The sequence below is a fragment of the Bos indicus x Bos taurus genome, chromosome 22, assembly GCF_003369695.1.
Source record: "Bos indicus x Bos taurus breed Angus x Brahman F1 hybrid chromosome 22, Bos_hybrid_MaternalHap_v2.0, whole genome shotgun sequence".
In the NCBI taxonomy this organism is placed as follows: domain Eukaryota; kingdom Metazoa; phylum Chordata; class Mammalia; order Artiodactyla; family Bovidae; genus Bos; species Bos indicus x Bos taurus.
This window is the reverse complement of record NC_040097.1, coordinates 14,846,260-14,865,689: the sequence shown is the minus strand read 5'-3', so window position 1 is coordinate 14,865,689 and position 19,430 is coordinate 14,846,260. Positions and strand designations below refer to the sequence as shown.

Genomic DNA, 19,430 nt, shown 5'->3' with positions numbered 1-19,430 from the left:
CCAGTAACGCTGAAGAAGCTGAAGTTGAATGGTTCTATGAAGACTTACAAGACCTTTTAGAACTAACACCCCAAAAAGATGTCCTTTTCATTATAGGGGACTAGAATGCAAAATTAGGAACTCAAGAAACACCTGGAGTAACAGGCAAATTTGGCCTTGGAACACGGAATGAAGCAGGGCAAAGACTAATAGAATTTTGCCAAGAAAATGCACTGGTCATAGCAAACACCCTCTTCCAACAACACAAGAGAAGACTCTATACATGGACATCACCAGATGGTCAACACCGATATCAGATTGATTATATTCTTTGCAGCCAAAGATGGAGAAGCTCTATACAGTCAACAAAACAAGACTAGGAGCTGACTGTGGCTCAGATCATGAACTTCTTATTACAAAATTCAGACTTAAATTTAAGAAAGTAGGGAAAACCACTACACCATTCAAGTATGACCTAAATCAAATCCCTTATGTTATACAGCAGAAGTGAGAAATAGATTTAAGGGCCTAGATTTGATAGATAGAGTGCCTGATGAACCATGGAATGAGGTTTGTGACATTGTACAGGAGACAGGGATCAAGACCATCCTCATGGAAAAGAAATGCAAAAAAGCAAAATGGCTGTCTGGTGAGGCCTTACAAATAGCTGTGAAAGAAGAGAAGTGAAAAACAAAGGAGAAAAGAAAGATATAAGCATCTGAATGCAGAGTTCCAAAGAATAGCAAGAAGAGATAAGAAAGCCTTCCTCAGCAATCAATGCAAAGAAATAGAGGAAAACAACAGAATGGGAAAGACTAGGGATCTCTTCAAGAAAATTAGAGATACCAAGGCAACATTTCATGCAAAGATGGGCTCGATAAAGGACAGAAATGGTATGGACCTAACAGAAGCAGAAGATATTAAGAAGAGGTAGCAAGAATACACAGAAGAACTGAACAAAAAAGATCTTCATGACCCAGATAATCACGATGGTGTGATCACTGACCTAGAGCCAGACATCCTGGAATGTGAAGTCAAGTGGGCCTTAGAAAGCATCACTACGAACAAAGCTAGTGGAGGTGATGGAATTCCAGTTGAGCTATTTCAAACCCTGAAAGTTGATGCTGTGAAAATGCTGCACTCAATATGCCAGCAAATGTGGAAAACTCAGCAGTGGCCACAGGACTGGAAAAGGTCAGTTTTAATTCCAGTCCCAAAGAAAGACAATGCCAAAGAATGCTCAAACTACCACACAATTGCACTCATCTCACATGCTAGTAAAGTCACGCTCAAAATTCTCCAGGCCAGGCTTCAGCAATACGTGCACCGTGAACTTCCTGATGTTCAAGCTGGTTTTAGAAAAGGCATAGGAACCAGCAATCAAATTGCCAACATCTGCTGGATCATGGAAAAAGCAAGAGAGTTCCAGAAAAACATCTATTTCTGCTTTATTGACTATGCCAATGCCTTTGACTGTGTGGATCACAATTAAGTGTGGAAAATTCTGAAAGAGATGGGAATACCAGACCACCTGATCTGCCTCTTGAGAAATTTGTATGCAGGTCAGGAAGCAACAGTTAGAACTGGACATGGAACAACAGACTGGTTCCAAATAGGAAAAGGAGTATGTCAAGGCTGTATATTGTCACCCTGTTTATTTAACTTCTATGCAGAGTACATCATGAGAAATGCTGGGCTGGAAGAAACACAAGCTGGAATCAAGATTGCCGGGAGAAATATCAATAACCTCAGATATGCAGATGACACCACCCTTATGGCAGAAGTGAAGAGGAACTAAAAAGCTTCTTGATGTAGTGAAAGTGGAGAGTGAAAAAGTTGGCTTAAAGCTCAACATTCAGAAAACGAAGATCATGGCATCTGATCCCATCACTTCATGGGAAATAGATGGGGAAACAGTGGAGACAGTGTCAGACTTTATTTTTCTGGGCTCCAAAATCACTACAGATGGTGACTGCAGCAATGAAATTAAAAGATGCTTACTCCTTGGAAGGAAAGTTATGACCAACCTAGATAGCATATTCAAAAGCAGAGACATTACTTTGCCAACAAAGGTCCGTCTAGTCAAGCCTATGGGTTTTCCAGTGGTCATATATGGATGTGAGAGTTGGACTATGAAGAAAGCTGAGCACCGAAGAATTGATGCTTTTGAACTGTGGTGTTGGAGAAGACTCTTGAGAGTCCCTTGGACTGCAGGGAGATCCAACCAGTCCATTCTAAAGGAGATCAGCCCTGGGTGTTCTTTGGAAGGAATGATGCTAAAGCTGAAACTCTAGTACTTTGGCCACCTCATGCGAAGAGTTGACTCATTGGAAAAGGCTCTGATGCTGGGAGGGATTGGGGGCAAGAGGAGAAGGGGACGACAGAGGATGAGATGGCTGGATGGCGTCACTGACTCGATGGACGTGAGTTTGAGTGAACTCCGGGAGTGGGTGATGGACAGGGAGGCCTCTCGTGCTGCGATTCATGGGGTCACAAAGAGTCTGACACGACTGAGCTACTGAAGTGAACTGAACTGATGCAGTTCTGGGAAGAAGGAAACAGCAACCCACTCCAGTATTCTTGCCCAGGGAATCCTGTGCACAGAGGAGCCTGGTGGGCTGTGTCTGTGGGGTCGCACAGAGTCGGACATGACTGAAGGGACTTAGAATGCATGCATGCACTGGAGAAGGAAATAGCAACCCACTCCAGTATTCTTGCCTGGAGAATCCTGGGGATGGAGGAGCCTGGTGGGCTGCCGTCTATGGGGTCGCAGAGTCAGACACAACTGAAGCAACTTAGCAGCAGCAGCACCATGCAGTTCTGGTTTCAAATGAAGTGGCTTTATTGTTTTGGGACAATCGTTCATATTTCTATTTTACATAGACCTTTTACTAGAGGTGATCATTGGATTTTATCAAAAGCCTTTACAGCATATGTTATCGAACTCTCCCTTGAACATAGAAACAAACATTCTCAATAAATTCCAAATTCTTCTTAGCAGTACACTGACTTTAAAATATTTTGTAGTATTTGGATAGTTTAAATAACATTAAAATTATTTGGTATTTACAGGTGACATTAACACTCAGTGGGCTACGGTGGCATTTTACAAAAAACAAATATCCTCTCAGTATCCCTATAATAATTGGTCTAGGCCAGTTTTCTATTTTTCAAGATGGAGGTGGAGTATTTTTAAATTGTAATTTTGTTACTATATTTAAATTTTTTTGCCTACAACTTTGAAGGACATAATTCACCTACGTCTATAAGTTTACTTTTTTACTACAAGCTTAATTTTTCCTCTGATCATCACTTTTGGTGTAAATGTAGTGCCTTTATAGTTGTGACCTCACGTGTTACAGGGAGTTTAAAGGCTTATCATCCCACATTTAGATACTGCGACTCTTGATCTGACATTAGTATTGTGACTTTTGCTTTACATGATTTTTTTATAAGTAAAAGGCTGTCTAAAAGTAAGCAAGGGAAAATAACTTTAACTACAATTTGAAATAAGTAAAACAAGATGGTCAGAGCCACTTTATGTGTAATAGTGGAAAGTGGTAAAACTATAGCACATTTGTAAAAGGGAAGATAGTAAAGAGGCTTTTAAAAATATATGTGAATATAATAAGAAAAGACTATTAAGTAAAGACTAAATAAGAAGGCATTGAGAGGCTGAATGTAGAATAGCATTAGCCTTCCAATATATTATTTCTTGGTTTGCCTGAAAGGGATGATTTTCTCAAGAGTAAACTTTTGAGCTATAGTTCTCTGATGGCTGTGAGATCCTCATGGAGAATCTGATGGTAAAAGAGTAGGAGGGGGTATCAGATTACCTCAGGATGGAAGCCATGACAAGATTCCGGACGCCTTCTGATCTTCTGGGCCTTTAAACGTTCACACTTAAGCGATTCATTATGTTGACTGTAGTTAAGGCATATTTCCAAGACGCTCCTTTTCCTTATTCTGCATTTCAGATGTCAAAACTTGGCACTTAGTTCCCTTAACACCTGCTCTCTAACAGTGGAAAGAATATCATCTCTCCCTCTCTGAGATTCCTCCCCTGGGTTTCCTACTGTTGCTCCCCCTTACCAGCTTCATCAGTCATGACTGGACTGACACACAAAAGGATATACCTGATTTCAATGGGTGCCATGGTGATGGGGGCCACAGACTCACAGAGGCAGCTGCTGTCCACCACCACCATGAACAAATTGCTGCTCGGGATCTGCTGGATGACAAAGGACCTGTTGGAACAAGAGGCAGAGAGAGAGTGAGTGGTCATTTACCATCCCCCAAGTTAATAGCCATGAGGAAAACTTCCTCCAGAGTGGGACAACTGCTATAGTATTTTGGAAAACAAATTTCAGAGACTGGTTTACTACTCAAGTTGCCTCTTTCCATGAAGCTCTTCATTTCAAATCCAAAGCTTCACTAAGAAGACAATAGCTATGTCCATACGTAGCTCACACAACTCATCTTGGAAAGACTAGACTTTATGTGCATGAAACAGGAGAGTCAGAGTTGGCTAAATTACCTCAGTTTCTAAGCTCTAAGAGGTTATGCTTTTCCAAGACTCATTTTCTCCTAGGGCTTAAAAACCATTGCAAGTTGCATTTGATGTTCTTCTGAGTGTATGTTTCTCTCCTCCTCACCTCAAGGATAGACTGAAGCCATGCCATAGTAATTATAAAAGAACATGAACTTCCTAGACCTTTCCCTCAATCACTTTGCACAATGTCTGCCCATAACAGAGGTATATTGCTTAGGATGAAATCAAGGCTAGTTGGTTAAGGAGCTCCAGTCGTCTCAGAGACCAGGTCATGCTGGCACAAAGGCCATGCTACTCATGATTTTGGTGTTCTCGCAGGGGAAGATGAGCACACACATTTCGACTCTGCCATCTTGGGCATTCCGTCCTCACTTTTTTTTTTTTAATCTTCTGGGCCCATATGTACACTTAGTCCAACATAAGTAAGTTTAATGATACCTCTTTCTCATCTGGCCCACTACACGAAATGACAATCATCATAATAATACTCCTTGAATCAGAAATACCAGCTCTTTGGAGGAACAAGTTGGAGAACAAATCCCATATTCTTCTAGAGCAAATAGATTAACTGAATATTTACCCCCAAGTCCAGAATCCTGTCACATAAACTTTTCATGATATTTTCACCAAATTCAGTTTACTCAGTTGAACTAGACTATAATCTTAAAAAAATGGCCAATTTCTCTATAAGTTATCTTTATTCATCTTCCTCTCAATAAATGTATTCTATTCTTTAGAGTATATGTAGTATAATAAGATATGAGATGAATTTTTATGATCATGATGTACAAGCTGATAGAAATACCAAAAGTATTTGATGGACACATGACTTATTTATTAATAAAATTGACAGCAAAAACTTTACAGACCTAAGTAATCCAGAATATGCTATTTTCAAATGCAGGGAACTGCAACACGTTCCAAAGAGCAGAAAGCATCAATTACATATTCTTTTAAAGTTGGATAAAATTAGAAATTAATAGCAAAAAATATAAACAACGGAAATTAATAGTTAAAAATACATCCAGTTAATCCTTGTGAATTTGAGAACAGCCCAATCTGTGCAGTGTGACCTTAAATATTTTTTATTGGGAAAAAAATCTGCAAATAAATGAACTGTGTTTTTGAAACAAGAAGCTGGAAAAGTGAGAACATAAACCTGTACCTGCATCCTACCCTCAGTCTCCCTTGTGGTATACTGGGACTGAGGACTGATGCCCCTCTCCAGAGTCCAGCCCCCAGGCTCCTGCAAGGATGTGACTGATGGACGAGGAGAGAGGTGATCATTCGTATATAAGTGGTTCCTCCTGTCTTTCTAGCCATTCTCTTCACTTTACACAAACTCCCTTAGCTTACCTTTAGCTACTACCCTGTTTCCCTGTCCTCATTTACGGTACAACTCCTAAGAAGAGGTACTGACAATCGCTCTCTCTCTCTTTCATTTTTTCTCTTTCCCTCTCTTTCAGGTTCGCTACTTCCTCACTTCTTTCCTTTCACAAATCTACTCCAATAAGGTTGTTGTCCTTACCACACTCTTGAATCGGTTCTTATCAAGGACACCAAATAAACAACCACACTGCCTTTCTTCTCAAATCTCTTTGCCTCCACTTTCTCCTTACCTGCTCACTGTCTGCCCCCTGACAGCAAAGTGTGGTTTCCATGGGAAAAAAGCTGCTTGTGTCTGCCCATGGTGATCTTTTATCCCCAGCACCTAGAGTTATGCCTGGGACAGAGCAGATGCTCAGTAAATATTCACTGAGCCAATGACAGAATGAATTTATAAAGATAAAAGAAGAAGAAAATGCAAGTAAAAATGTGAAGATAACTAGAAGAATCAAACTCAGGCTTAAAAGAACAAGGACATAAGTCTACTTCTGACACTCCTGATCAAGAAAAAGAAGTTACAAAGTTACAGTAAAACCCAAAAGAGACAGAGGCATTGTAAACCTTTGAGTATTATGTATATCATTACAAATAATTTGAAAACTTAGAGCAAACACACGTTGGAGGATAATGTATAAATTATCAACATTTGGTCAGGCTATAAAAACACAAGCAAACCAACTGCATGAAAAAAATCTGAAATGCTCATTGAGAATCTACCCACAAATCAAAACTACCAAATCACCCAAAGAACAGATATCACTGTGTTTGTAGAAAATCCATATGAACCCACTGACCAACTATTAGAACACAGAAAAGAACCAAGCAAGTTAACCAGTTACATAATCAGCATATAAAACCACAGTCTTTCCTTGACACTGGCAATAACCAATGAAAAAATACTTAAGAAATAAAGAACCATTGATAGTATCAATAATTACTGTGAAATGCCCAAGAGTAAATCTAGTAAAAGATGTTTCTCTATGAAGAAAATGATCAAACTTTACTAAACATTAAAAAAACCCTAATTGCACAGCGGTGGTGAAAGAGAACAGTTATATATTAAAGGTGTCATTCTCCTTCAAGTAATCTTTTAATTCAAAGTAATCCCAATAAAATCCCAACAGGAATTTTGATGGAATTTGAGGTGATGATCCTAAGATTTCATATAAATATAGTCTGGACAACTGTATAAAATTGAGTTTATAAGAAAAAAAGAGAGAAGAAGGAAATTGTTTGCCCCTAATTAGTATTAAAACCCATGAGATAATTTACAGAAGAGGAAACACAGATGGACAGCTGATATGTAAAAGGGGTCCAATCTCACTAAAATTAAGTATGTGTAAATTAAAATGAAATTGAAATAATCAAACTCATTTTTTACCATCAGAATGGCAAAACTTTATGGTAATATCAAATGACTGAGAGTTTGAAGAAGTGACTATTATTTTACACTGTTGGTGGGAAAGTAAACTTTTATAGGCAATATATGAATAATTTGTTACTGTTTCAGTGAAAATGATTTAGATCCTACTTTTCCAGTAGTTTTACTTCTCAGTAAGAGAAATTATTGTTCAAGAACCCAAGACGACATATAAAGATGCTCTTGGTAACCTTGTTCATGGAGAGGAGGAAAAAACAAAAGCCATCTGCAAGTCCATCAGTAGAGGAATGATTCAATAAGCAACAGTGTATCTCTTCCATGGTTTACTTGGCAACACTTGAAAGGGTAAAAGATGTCTATGTAGTGTTATAAAAGATATCCAAAACATAGTAAGTGGGAAAATGATGTTGCAAAACTATACACAAATATTTTTAGGAACATTTCAAAATACTCATCTCTCAGTATTTGATTCTGCTACAGAGAACAGGAAAAATAAATGGGATGGATAAGATTTATCATTTGCGTTAGGAATAACATGAGATAACACAGAAGGAATAAATGTTCAAAGCAAGTGGAACACGTGGGTAGAACACAAAAAAGATCAGAACATATGATGTGTCTTTCTAGTGATAAAAGAAATGTAAGGACCAAGTGAAATTAAATATTTTTTAAGGCACAAATCATGTCATCTCCAAACTGACAGCCATCATCTATGTTCTCCTTCAAGTCAACCCATTGGCAACTCCCTTTCTCTACCTGAGACACATAGATAGAAGTCATGGCTGCTCAACAGATTAGAGGTAGTTTACAAACTTGACCTTTCATCTCTCCAAAAAGCAAGCATGTATCGCGTCCATGCACGTTCTGTCTACTGAACCCCCATCCCTATCCTCAAGTTTGATCCTCCTATCATATCATCAGTGGGAGAGAGAGCAAGGGAGGAGGAGATGGTGGGGAGAGAACAGGATGGCAGTGGTGGAAAAGAGGAGAAGACTGGGAATAATTATCCATGGAAACGAACGTAATCTATAACACTGGAGTTCTCTATAAGGAGAATGTATACAGGTATTCTTCAAACATTTATAAAATGGAATATTGTGCTGGGAGCAAAGAACATTGATTTTCTTATTTCACAAAAGAGAAAACTGGGACTCAGAGAGCATAAGTAAACTTCTATAGAAGCTGTATGAAAAAAGACGTGATTGTGGTCATTTCAAAGATGGGGAAACAATAGATTAAGTGACTTCCCAGAGAAACACAGGCAGAGCTGCACACCTCTGGAGCCCAGGCCTGTTGTGGGACTGCAATCATAGGCAACCAGCTTTCTGTCTTGTACTGGAATTATTAGTGCTCAAGACCCTTGAGGGCAGACCCAGACTCAATATGGATGCTTAATGACGACCAGTATAGGACATTATTCCTTTTAACACATTACCCCATAAGGTGAAGACTTCCCAAGTGTGCTCATGAAGCTCCACAGTAAGCCCCACTTATACCTCGAGTCCTAGGAGATGAAAATCTTTGCAGGCAGCTATTACTGCAGTGGAGGAAAACAACCCCCTATGAAGGATTTGCCAGCGGAAAGATTAACTGCTTTTCCATATTTTAAAGACTTACTGTCTGCTTATTAACATGGTTCTTTGGCGGGGTCTGGCCAATGTTAGCTGTACATTTATGTGCACAATGTGTATTTATGGCCCAGGGTGCAGGGCTGAACTTCATAAAACACACCTCCATCCAGCTGGGCCCAGCAGCCAGACTGACATCACTGTGGAGAGGACTGTGGCCTGGGGGGTTGGCCTGCGGGCCAGAAAAGGCGGAAGGGAAAGGCCTCAACAGAGAACCACAGCGGTCGTTTCAGCAGAGATAGGTCAAAATGCGTGAAATAAATTAGGTCCTCAAGGGACACAGAGTAGGGAAAAGGGAAGCAGTTTTGATGTGTCCATTGCCGGAACTGAAATAACCCAGTCCTCCCTCTTCCATCCACAGCAGACAGAGAAAGAACTACAGGAAAAACGATGATGCAATTTTAAGACAGCCTTCTTTGACAAGAGGGAGTAACTATCTGCCAAGGGGGCTTTGCTACCCCGATGAGGAAAGTGGTTGCACTGCTCCCCCCCAATGCTGCCTGGACAAGTTCCCAGAGGACCCCAGGATGCACGCTTTGGGAACTTTTAATTGGGTACAAAATAATGGCTTAAAAAATAATTGGGCAGGACAGAATCTTGAAACCTTTTAAACTTTTTTTAGCCTTTATCAATTTTTATCATTTACAAATTTTCCATATTTTATCCAAAGATAAAGGACAATGAGTAAGTCACAGGGAACTGATTTGAATCTGACAATGATCATGTTCTGGGTTGTAGTATTCTCAGAGTGGATCGGGTATGGATCTCAGAGTGGCTCTCCAAAGGACCCTACTCTCTTTGGAGGTGGGGAGATGCTTGTTTCTCCCAATGTGCCCCTAAATGTCCTACACTGACCCAGGCCCATAAATTGTGGAGAGCAAGCACTGCATGACAAATGGCTTAAATTTAAACTAGAAATTAAATATGGAGGCTGTCGTCCAAATCATAGCCATGGTATCCTGTGGCATGGGAGAAGTAAAAGGGGACACCAGCGCTTACTCATGGTTCAGTTCAAACAAGGTGAAAGAATGAACAGCAGGGCCTCCCCTGCTCACACTCGGAAGTGTCGGGGAAATTTCACAGGTGAATCACATTAGCGTGTCAAGGCACATGTAGTTCTAAAACAGTTAAGCTGCTTCAGAGCACAGAGAAAGAAGAAAATACTTTGAATGCCTTTTATCAAGGGCCTTGATATAAAATCTGACCAGAAAAGAAAGGAAAGCTATAGAATAATCTCTTTTTATGAATACTGATGCAAAGATCTTACATGAAATGCAGCAAACACACTTCGGTAGGATACTCAAATATAGCACAGGGCATGAGGATTAACCCAGGAACGCAAATAAACAAGCTTATTGAGCTGTCTCAGAGTAATAGAGACAGCAACACGAAACAAATTTTTGGGCAGGGGGGGCACATGGCACATCTTGTGAGATCCTAGTTCCCTGATCATGGATCGAAGCTGGCCCTCAATGGCAAAAATGCAGAGTTCTAGCCACTAAACCACCAGGGAATTTCTGAAACAATTTTTTGTCTCTATTTTCAACCCCACTGTATTGAATTCTTATTTTCTCAACTCGAAATGATACTGTGTATAGATTCTCTAACTTTCTGACCACTTGAGGTTAATAAAATTAGTCCAATCTAGTTTACTGCTTTAATGTCGTATCTAGTTTGAAGCTCTACACTTGTCATTCCTTCAAGGTTCTATTTTCTAGCTCCTTCAGTCATTTGGGATGGGGAAATGGAGCGGCAGAGAAGCAAGCTTTTCCTACCCACCAGGCCTTGGTGCAATCTCTCACCACAGCTTTTGTAACAGTTTGGCCTTTGGTGTCCTCCATGTGGCTCAGCACCCCAGTGCTGGCTTTTTTGTGAGGTTGTCGTGGATTCCCCTGAGAACCTAGAGCTCCTCAACACAGCTCCAACACGACCATCCATACAGTTCTTGCCTTCAGCATTCGCCCGACAGCCTCTTGCCCTTAGTGTGTACCTCACCTGGAGAGCAACCCTTTGTTGAGTTTAAGCAAAATGCCGACAATCTTCCATACTGTCCACCTGGCCCCTGGGAAACAGGTATCTTTGCTGGCCCAGCCGTAGGCCACTTGCTCTTCCCCCAAGCCTAGGCCTCTCTCTCCAGATCTCTTTTGCTTAGATAGGACACATCATCACATCTGACCCAGCAGACATTTGGCCAGTGCTGGACTTGCCCTCTTTCAGATGCTCCCAAAACACAGAAGACTCTTAGAGAATTTCCCACCACCCACCTGGACCCTAGCAGGAAAAAGTATTCCCTGGAGGAAAACACCTCTTTCTATGAACCCCGATCTTGCTAGGCCCCTCACTCACTTCTTGTGGTAGACTAAAGATGGACCAGTTGTTAACCTTCAAATAAACTTGAGGGTGGGGGTTAGGGGAGGGTTTCCAATTCTAAATTCAGTTCAGTTCAGTTCAGTTCAGTCACTCAGTCGTGTCCGACTCTTTGCGACCCCATGAATCGCAGCACGCCAGGCCTCCCTGTCCATCAACAACTCCTGGAGTTCACTCAAACTCACGTCCATTGAGTCGGTGATGCCATCCAGCCATCTCATCCTCTGTTGTCCCCTTTTCCTCCTGCCCCCAATCCCTCTCAACATCAGAGTCTTTTCCAATGAGTCAACTCTTCGCATCAGGTGGCCAAAGTACTGGAGTTTCAGCTTTAGCATCATTCCTTCCAAAGAACACCCAGGGTGATCTCCTTTAGAATGGACTGGTTGGATCTTCTAGAGCCAGCTAAATGGTTTTTCCCTTTAGAAACTGTGGTGCTCACATCACTTTGTCCTCAGTCTGGGGCTACAAGAAGGCCCCACTTTACCTTTTCACATCCTTCCAGGAAATGTACTCATGTAAGACATCCTATCCAGAGTTGGAAAAGAGCCAGCACTGTGGGATCTGTCTAATAGATGCCTACAAGACATTTGACAAAAATTCCACCCCTGAAAACAGTCCTCAAGAGAACAGAAATAGGCACTTGATTGTGAACCAAATTTAGCATCGTACTGCAGGATAGAACACTCAGAGCTGTCTAGAATCAGAAGAAGTCATGGAGGTTCATTTCCCCCTTTATTATTTGCCATTGTTTGAAAAACATCAACCTCTGCAATTAAACCAGAGAAATGAGCGATGATTAAATGTTGGAACAAAGGAAGTATTCATAGGTACCTAAAACATGCCCTTATCCCCATTTTCAATAATTATTCCTCCTGGTTTCCTTTATCTCCTACTGGTGCCACCATCTAATGAGTCACACAAATTAGAGATCTTGAAGTTATTCACAGGGCTTTCCTCTTTAACGTCCCATGCCCTGATTTGACCATTTCCTCAATACCTCTCAAACCCACCCTTTCACGTCCCATCCCCAGGGCCAGCTTTATGGGCAAGTGATCAGTACAGTTACACAGGGAGAAGTGACAGAGCAGTTACACTTAGAAGGCCTGCCCACTTCGGGTTTACTGCTCTGCAGGCAGGGCTATCTTGAATTGTTTAATCTTATCTTTGAATTTGTGTTTTATAAGTGAAGTCCAAGGGAGAATGGGGCATGCGTGAGGGGTATGAAAGGTGAGAGGTCCTAGTTGCCTGGCTCCTGCCCTGGACCACCAACCCTATCACCCTCCAGCCCTGGTGAAGTGCTGGGTGCAGGAATGGGGAGCATCAAGGCCTGGAGGGTGCGGAGGGGAGGGGGCTGTACCATAGCATTCATACATAGCACCACTGCATTTTCAACCAGAGACCTAACAGGAGTAAACCTCTCACTTACCCCCTTCTCCAGGTACTAAGTGTGTCTTGATGCTAAAATGCAAAGCCACTGGGGACTGACCATCCACTATGAGATGCAGTGGTAGAGCCATGGGGGGGAGACTGAGTCCTCTTCTCTAAGCAGGACATGACAGCTCAGTCCTGTGCTTGTGGAAAGGACTCCCAGCACAAGCTGCACATCCCACTGAGCAAGAGACAGAGTCCAGGATGTCTGTGAGGACCTGCACCTACACAGTGAATGTCCCTGTGCCTGAAGGAGCAGGATATTAAATAGGTGATTAAAAGTGTCATGACAGGTCAAGAAAGACCACAGAAAAAAGGAAATGCTTTTACCTTTCAGAACTTTAGTAACACCATTTTTTTTTGAACAAGCAGCCCATATTTTCACTTTGTTCTGTGCCCCATAAATTATGCAGCTGGCCCTGCCACCCCGCTTGATTTGTAGCACACCTTCCAAGCAGTTTCCCTGACATAGCCTCTTCTCCACTCTTGAGGTGGTGGAATCCTTCCCCCTCTTCCCACCTACCATGGCCCCTCGCACTGAGTCCATGGTCTACAGTGGAGTGAAACAAAGCCCTGCTTGATCCAGTGCACTCTGTCTCCATCCCCACGTGTTCAACTGCCCTGACATGTAAGCTAGCATGCTCCTTCCCAACGACCAGGCTTGCTGACCTACCATGGGTCCTCGAATGCACTATGCTTCCTTTCCTTCAGTACTGAGACTGAAGCAAAGCTCTGTTAGGCTGGGTGGCTTGCTGGAATTTCCTGGGGGAGCTTTTCACTTCACTTTAAACGCATGCCTAGACTGCACCTAAACCAAATTACATTAGAATCCCTCAATGTAGTACCAAAGCTTCTGTATTTTTTAAGCTACTTGACTGACTCATACTGGCCTAGATAAGCATTCCTCAAACTCACCATGCTACAAATGACTTAAGGGTCTGGTTGAAATGCAGATTCTGTTCAGTAGGACTAGTATGACACCCATGATTCTGCCTTTCTCATCTGCTCCCAGATAATGCTGATGCTGCTTGCTCAGGAATCAAAAGGCTGAGTCTTCCAGTCACTTCTTTCCAAACCCCTGGAGAACCCAGATTTATTTCTAAATGACTGACTGTTATTTTTCCCATGAAGTGCTCCTTCACACAAAGAAGAAGGTCCTCCTTCGTTCTCCCATGACCTGTTGCAGGTACCTGAATAACCCATACACACACACTTCTATATGTATGTGGAGTGGAATCCCCTTTTCCCCCTCTTGTACTACCACACCCAAAAAGGCTGGAACATCAACATCAACACTCTAGGCTACATTTAGAACCATATGAACACTGTAAGTTATGGAAAATTCTCTTTTGGTAATTCTGGCAAATACATGGAATTGTTATGCTATAGAGTAAGTAAAGATGAGGTTCAACAAGAGGCCCCTCTGGGTGTTGGATAGGAGGCATTCTGGTTAAAAATGCATAACCTGGACCTAAGCATGGATAACATCAGACAAACCCAAACCCAAAAACATTCTACAAAATGCCCAGCCTGCAGATGTTAAGGAAAAGTGAGGCATCTACTCTTGATGGAAGGAGTCTGGAGAGGTGTGACAACTCAACGCAATATGTGGTCCTGAATTGGACCCTCTAGTATGAAAGTCATTCCTGAGACCATTAATGAAACTTGAATGGAGTTTTCACAGAAAGGGTATACTGGAGCTCTTTGTACTGTCCTTAAGATTTTCTGCCTTTTGAAACCATTTCGGAATAACAGTATCTGGGGTTGGCCAAAACTTAACATCTTATAGAAAAATCCAAATGAACATTTTGGCCAACGCAAGAGAAAGGAAAAACAATGAAATGTTTAAAAAAAAAAAAAAAAAAGCCATGAACAAAACAAAGAAGAAAACAAACAATGAATCCCTATTATAAGCTCAAATCAAAAGTCATGACGACAGATGCTTCAAATTAGTTGGCCAACAAGCTGCTGCTCCCCTATGGGCCCCATGATATAGTTTATTCTTTTCTAAGGTTCTCCTGGAGTAGGAAATGGAAACCCATTCCAGTATGCTTGCCTGGGAAATCCCATGGACAGAGGAGCCTTGCGGGCTACAGTCCATGGGGTCTCAGAGCTTCAGACATGATCTGAGCGACAGAGCACACACACAAACACACACAAGGTCGGTGACAGGAGGGGCTGATTTACTTAGCCATACAGTAGGTGAACAAGCCAGCCAGAGTCTTCTCTCCTTCCCTCCCTCCCTCTCCTTCCTTTTTCTCTTCCTTTCTTTCTCCCTCCCTTCCTCATTCCTCCATCTCTGTTCATAACCAAAGGTACCTATTTTTTTTTAATTTAGATAATTTGGTGTCCTAGAGTTCTGAGAGTGAGGCATAGATGTTCATTTTTGTTTTCTATGCATCAGCTCAGTACTAAAGCTTACTGACTAATGATGGAAAAAGAATGAAAGACAAAAATATAATCCAAAATAGTACAGGCTCCGAGACAAGTGAGTTCTGCAGAATAAACTACAAGGTTTAGCAGACCAGAACTGTTGATTTGAACAATTGTTCAAGATCCAAAACCCCTTTACTTCTAGCTGATTTCAGAAAAAAAAAGAGGTCCCCGCCCTACCCGCTAGAGCAGTTTTCTTTGATATTCAATCTCCCTTCTTTGGTACCAATACCCTACTCTTTGTGCAGGAATCCACCCTTCCTCCAGGCAGCCCAGGTGCTTCTGAGGAGCTAACCCTGCCCAGACATGTTACCTGGGCCTGAACTGACTGGGACAACTTCTTCCCCTGAAAAAAGTAACTGGTTCAGAGGTGGGCACTGGACCGAAGGGACTCCAATCAGACTGAAACCCTAAACGCTTTTATTTCTACTCTCAACACATAAGAACAAGGAAACTTTCAGCCTTTGGAGAAATGGGCAGCCTTCTTACGCTCATGGTTGGAAAAAAGGCAAGGAGACAACCTGGGTCTTGGTCCTAACCTGTGGGAAGCTGCAATAAGCCTATATCTTACTTTTCTGTTGAAGCTTGCTTGAGATTAATCTTCTGTTATTTGTAAATGAAAGGATAATAGATAGTACACTCTTAAATTCCTTACGATGGTCATTATGTTGCCTGATCAAATTATAATTGGAAAACTTAGGCGTTAGGGAACCGAGCCTCAGCACACTTGATGGCTTCTGCCAGGTGTTCCTCAGATGGCCTGCCAGGAGCCAGACTGGCTCAGGCCTTTCCTGCATCATTCACTAGAGTGGGAAATGTGCTGTATTTTCATAGTTAAGAGCTGAGATTAAATGGGACAAGCATATTGTCTTTGTTATACTTATTTATTCAAAAATGTATATACAATGGACATATTACGGCATTCCATTTATGAGTCGCTGATGGGAAGTGCACACAAAGAACTCAAATGATGCTTTGTCTGCAAGGCAGTGTCCCACGGTGGTATTTATTATACTGTAGACAGAATGAGTCCAAAAGACCCATAATAATGACTTTAACTCATCCTCAGCCCCACCAAGGATTTGTTGAGATTTATGGTGCCAACTCAGAGCCTGAAAATCACTTGGGCAGGAAGTGATTCTTTGGCATTATCAGCCCAAGGCAGGTGGCAAGGAAAGCTATTTTGTGTTTGAAATATGGGGGAAAGAGCCCCATAGAAAGAAAAGCAAAAAGGACTCAATTTGCTTTTCTCATCTCAGAAGAGGAAAATCTCAAAAGAGCTGACAACAAAAGATATTTTAAAAACTTGGCTATTATTTTAGCTTTTTGGTCTTTTATTTATTTATTTATTTTTTTGGTACTAGCGTCTTCAGTAAATCCTCTTAATTATGACATGAGCCATTCTCTTCTAATCCCTTAAGAAGAGTAAGGAATTTGTTAAATATTTTCACTGGAACTATTAGTGTCTTTTCTTATAAATAATGAGAATAAGGGCTAACATTTATGGAGTATTTATCTAGTGCCAAGCACTTATCTGAGCAGTTCCCTTTTAATCTTCACACTAACTCAAAGAATTATCATCTTAAAGATGAAAATATATATGCTTTGATAAGTTAGACGATTTCTCCAAATCCTAAAACCCATCACATATCCAAGTATCAAAACTCTATACAACCAAACCTATTTGACTCTAAGCCTTGATTTTAATGATTACACTTTAATCACCATCATCATCATCCCTACTGTCGCAGTCATCACCATTTACCATTTGTTGAGCCCTTACCGTAGCAGTCATTGTGTGAGCTTTTTTTTTTTTTTTTTTTAACCTAAAACTGGTTTATTTCACAACAGCTCTAGGAGGCAGGTCACACCTAAGATTTAGAGAACATGAGTAATCTGGCCCCATCTTGCTTTAAGATAGCATAAATAACAGGTATCAGAGCCCAGTTCTGGATTTAAGCTATCAGACTTTATTCCCACCATGCTGCTAAGTCACTTCAGTCGTGTCCGACTCTCTGCGACCCCATAGACGGCAGCCCAACAGGCTCTCCAGTCCCTGGGGTTCTCCAGGCAAGAACACTGGAGTGGGTTGCCATTTCCTTCTCCAATGCATGAAAGTGAAAAGTGGAAGTGAAGTCACTCAGTTGTGTCCGACTCTTAGTGACTCCATGGACTGCAGCCTACCAGGCTCCTCCATCCATGGGATTTTCCAGGCAAGAGTACTGGAGTGGGGTGCCATTGTCTTCTCCGACTCCCACCATCTTACCCTATAAAAATCAAACATTACATGGAAAAGTATATTGGGCAAATTTCACTGATAAACTGAGAACAGAGAACCTGTCTCTTGATTGAAGGATTCAAATCGACATTACCTTGGATTCATAGTTACAGTCTTCCACTTTCTAGCTTTACACACTATCTTCTACAATCTTCAGGTGAATGGCTGGTTTCATTCAGCAAAATAGAGCAACATCATAATGAACTATGAGGAGGTCTAAATAGACTCAGAAATAAAAAGAATTCATGAGGGAGTTAAACATCTAATTTTAACTGGAAAAGTCATATTTTACCATTAATAATTGCTTTCTAAAATGTTTGACATCTCACATTACATGGATAAAAAGCATCTTGTCTGCCACATTATGTTAAGAGAAAATAAAACAATGAGGCTAAGTATAAGTCTTGCATAGAAAAAAAAAGCCTGGAAGCAAATACCGTCATTGTTATTTAGTTGCTAACTTGTGTCCATCTCTTTTGTAACCCTATGGACTGTAGCCTGCCTGGCTCCTCTGTCCATGGGATTTCCCAGGGAAGAATACTAGAGTGAGTTGCCATTTCCTTCTCCAGGGGATATCCCCAACCCAGGGATCAAACCTGCATCTCCTACTTGGCAGGTAAATTCTTTACCACTGAGTCACCTAGATACTTTTACTTATCAGAGGTTTGCAGATGAAGGAACTAGGTAACTTGCCTGAAGTTACTAAACTGATAGACATGGAGCTGAGATTCAGATCCAGACTCTTTGGCTTTAAAGTGTAAGCACCAACTTCTCTGCCTCAGTTCTCAGTGGTGAAATTGCAAGTGATTTTTACTTCATTCTTTCTGAATTTCTCTACTGTTCAGTTTTCTGCAATGAGTAGAAGTTACATTTAATGGGAACCAGAACCATGGAATAATAGCTTTCTATTTTTTAGACTGCAGACATACATATTTAGAAAACTAAATCTCAGTAATCAGCATCTGCTTTACAATCTCAGTTGCTAACAGAAAAACTAAAATCAGGTGAAATTCCTCCAAAATGATTAACTGAAAGAACACAGAAGTACCTCCTTAGTGGTCTTGCCACTCTCTTCTGTGTGACCAATTTGACTATATATCCTCAAGGTAAGCTCCCATCAAAGAACCCTCTCTGAGCGACACTATAATATCATCTTTAACACTGCCTGATTTACAACTGAAACTCAATATATTTTCACGGACTGAAATAAAGGCTGAACTCATGCTTTCCTCCTCTGATGCTTTCTGAATAATATATTTTGTAGCATTGAATCAGTTTCCCAGGGAGTCAGACAAATCATGTAGTTTGGTATACTTTGAGACCTGACTTCTGGAACCAGTGTTGCCCATCAGTCCCATCACTATTAAATAGTTCCTTATCACAAAACAGCACACTTATTCATTTTGAAGAATGTAAGCACTGAAGGTAGAGCCATCGGAAAATTCCAAGAGAGAAACATGTAATTCAGAAACGTTGTAGCAAATGCAATGGTGTAGGTTTGAAAGATTAGTGTTCACATAGATTTTTGTGACTACTGGTGAGATACTCCAACACAGAAGAATAAAAAGGTGTCCCAGAATAAAAATGAGAACTATTCTCCCATATCCACATAAAAAATATCAATGTGGAATAGATATGAAGAATAAAATGAAGGAGAAGAGAAGAGCAGAGGGTACTAGAAAGCTGACTGGTTCAAAAATCAGTGGAGTTGAATCAAGCTCCCAGAATGAAATTAATAAGAAAACCACCTTGGGAATTATTCCTTTTCCTCTCTCAGCCTAGTTTTTCTATCTTAAAAGTTATTTCTAAGGTACATTCCCAATCTAACATCTGCTAAAGTATTTGGCTTTCACATCATTGATTCCTCCTTGCAGAGAAACTCTGACATTTCTCTAAGCTGATACAACAGACTTTGATTATTTGTCACTATCATCTTTTCTTTTGTTTAGTTCCCTCCACTGTAAAAACCAAAATGAATTACATCTACATTTCTTTTTT

At 41.0% G+C, this 19,430-nt stretch overlaps 1 protein-coding gene across 3 annotated transcripts in view; it reads right to left on the bottom strand.

The window, feature by feature from the left end:
• Positions 1-19,430, bottom strand: part of CACNA2D3 (calcium voltage-gated channel auxiliary subunit alpha2delta 3) — a 903,947-nt gene that overhangs the window by 10,881 nt on the left and 873,636 nt on the right. For all 3 annotated transcript variants that reach the window (XM_027522771.1, XM_027522769.1, XM_027522770.1), the window contains 2 exons: positions 4,114-4,226; positions 3,816-3,898 (listed from right to left, as the gene is read on the bottom strand). In XM_027522771.1, the coding sequence (XP_027378572.1) occupies positions 3,816-3,898; positions 4,114-4,226 (196 nt within the window). The remainder of the gene's footprint in view (positions 1-3,815; positions 3,899-4,113; positions 4,227-19,430) is intronic.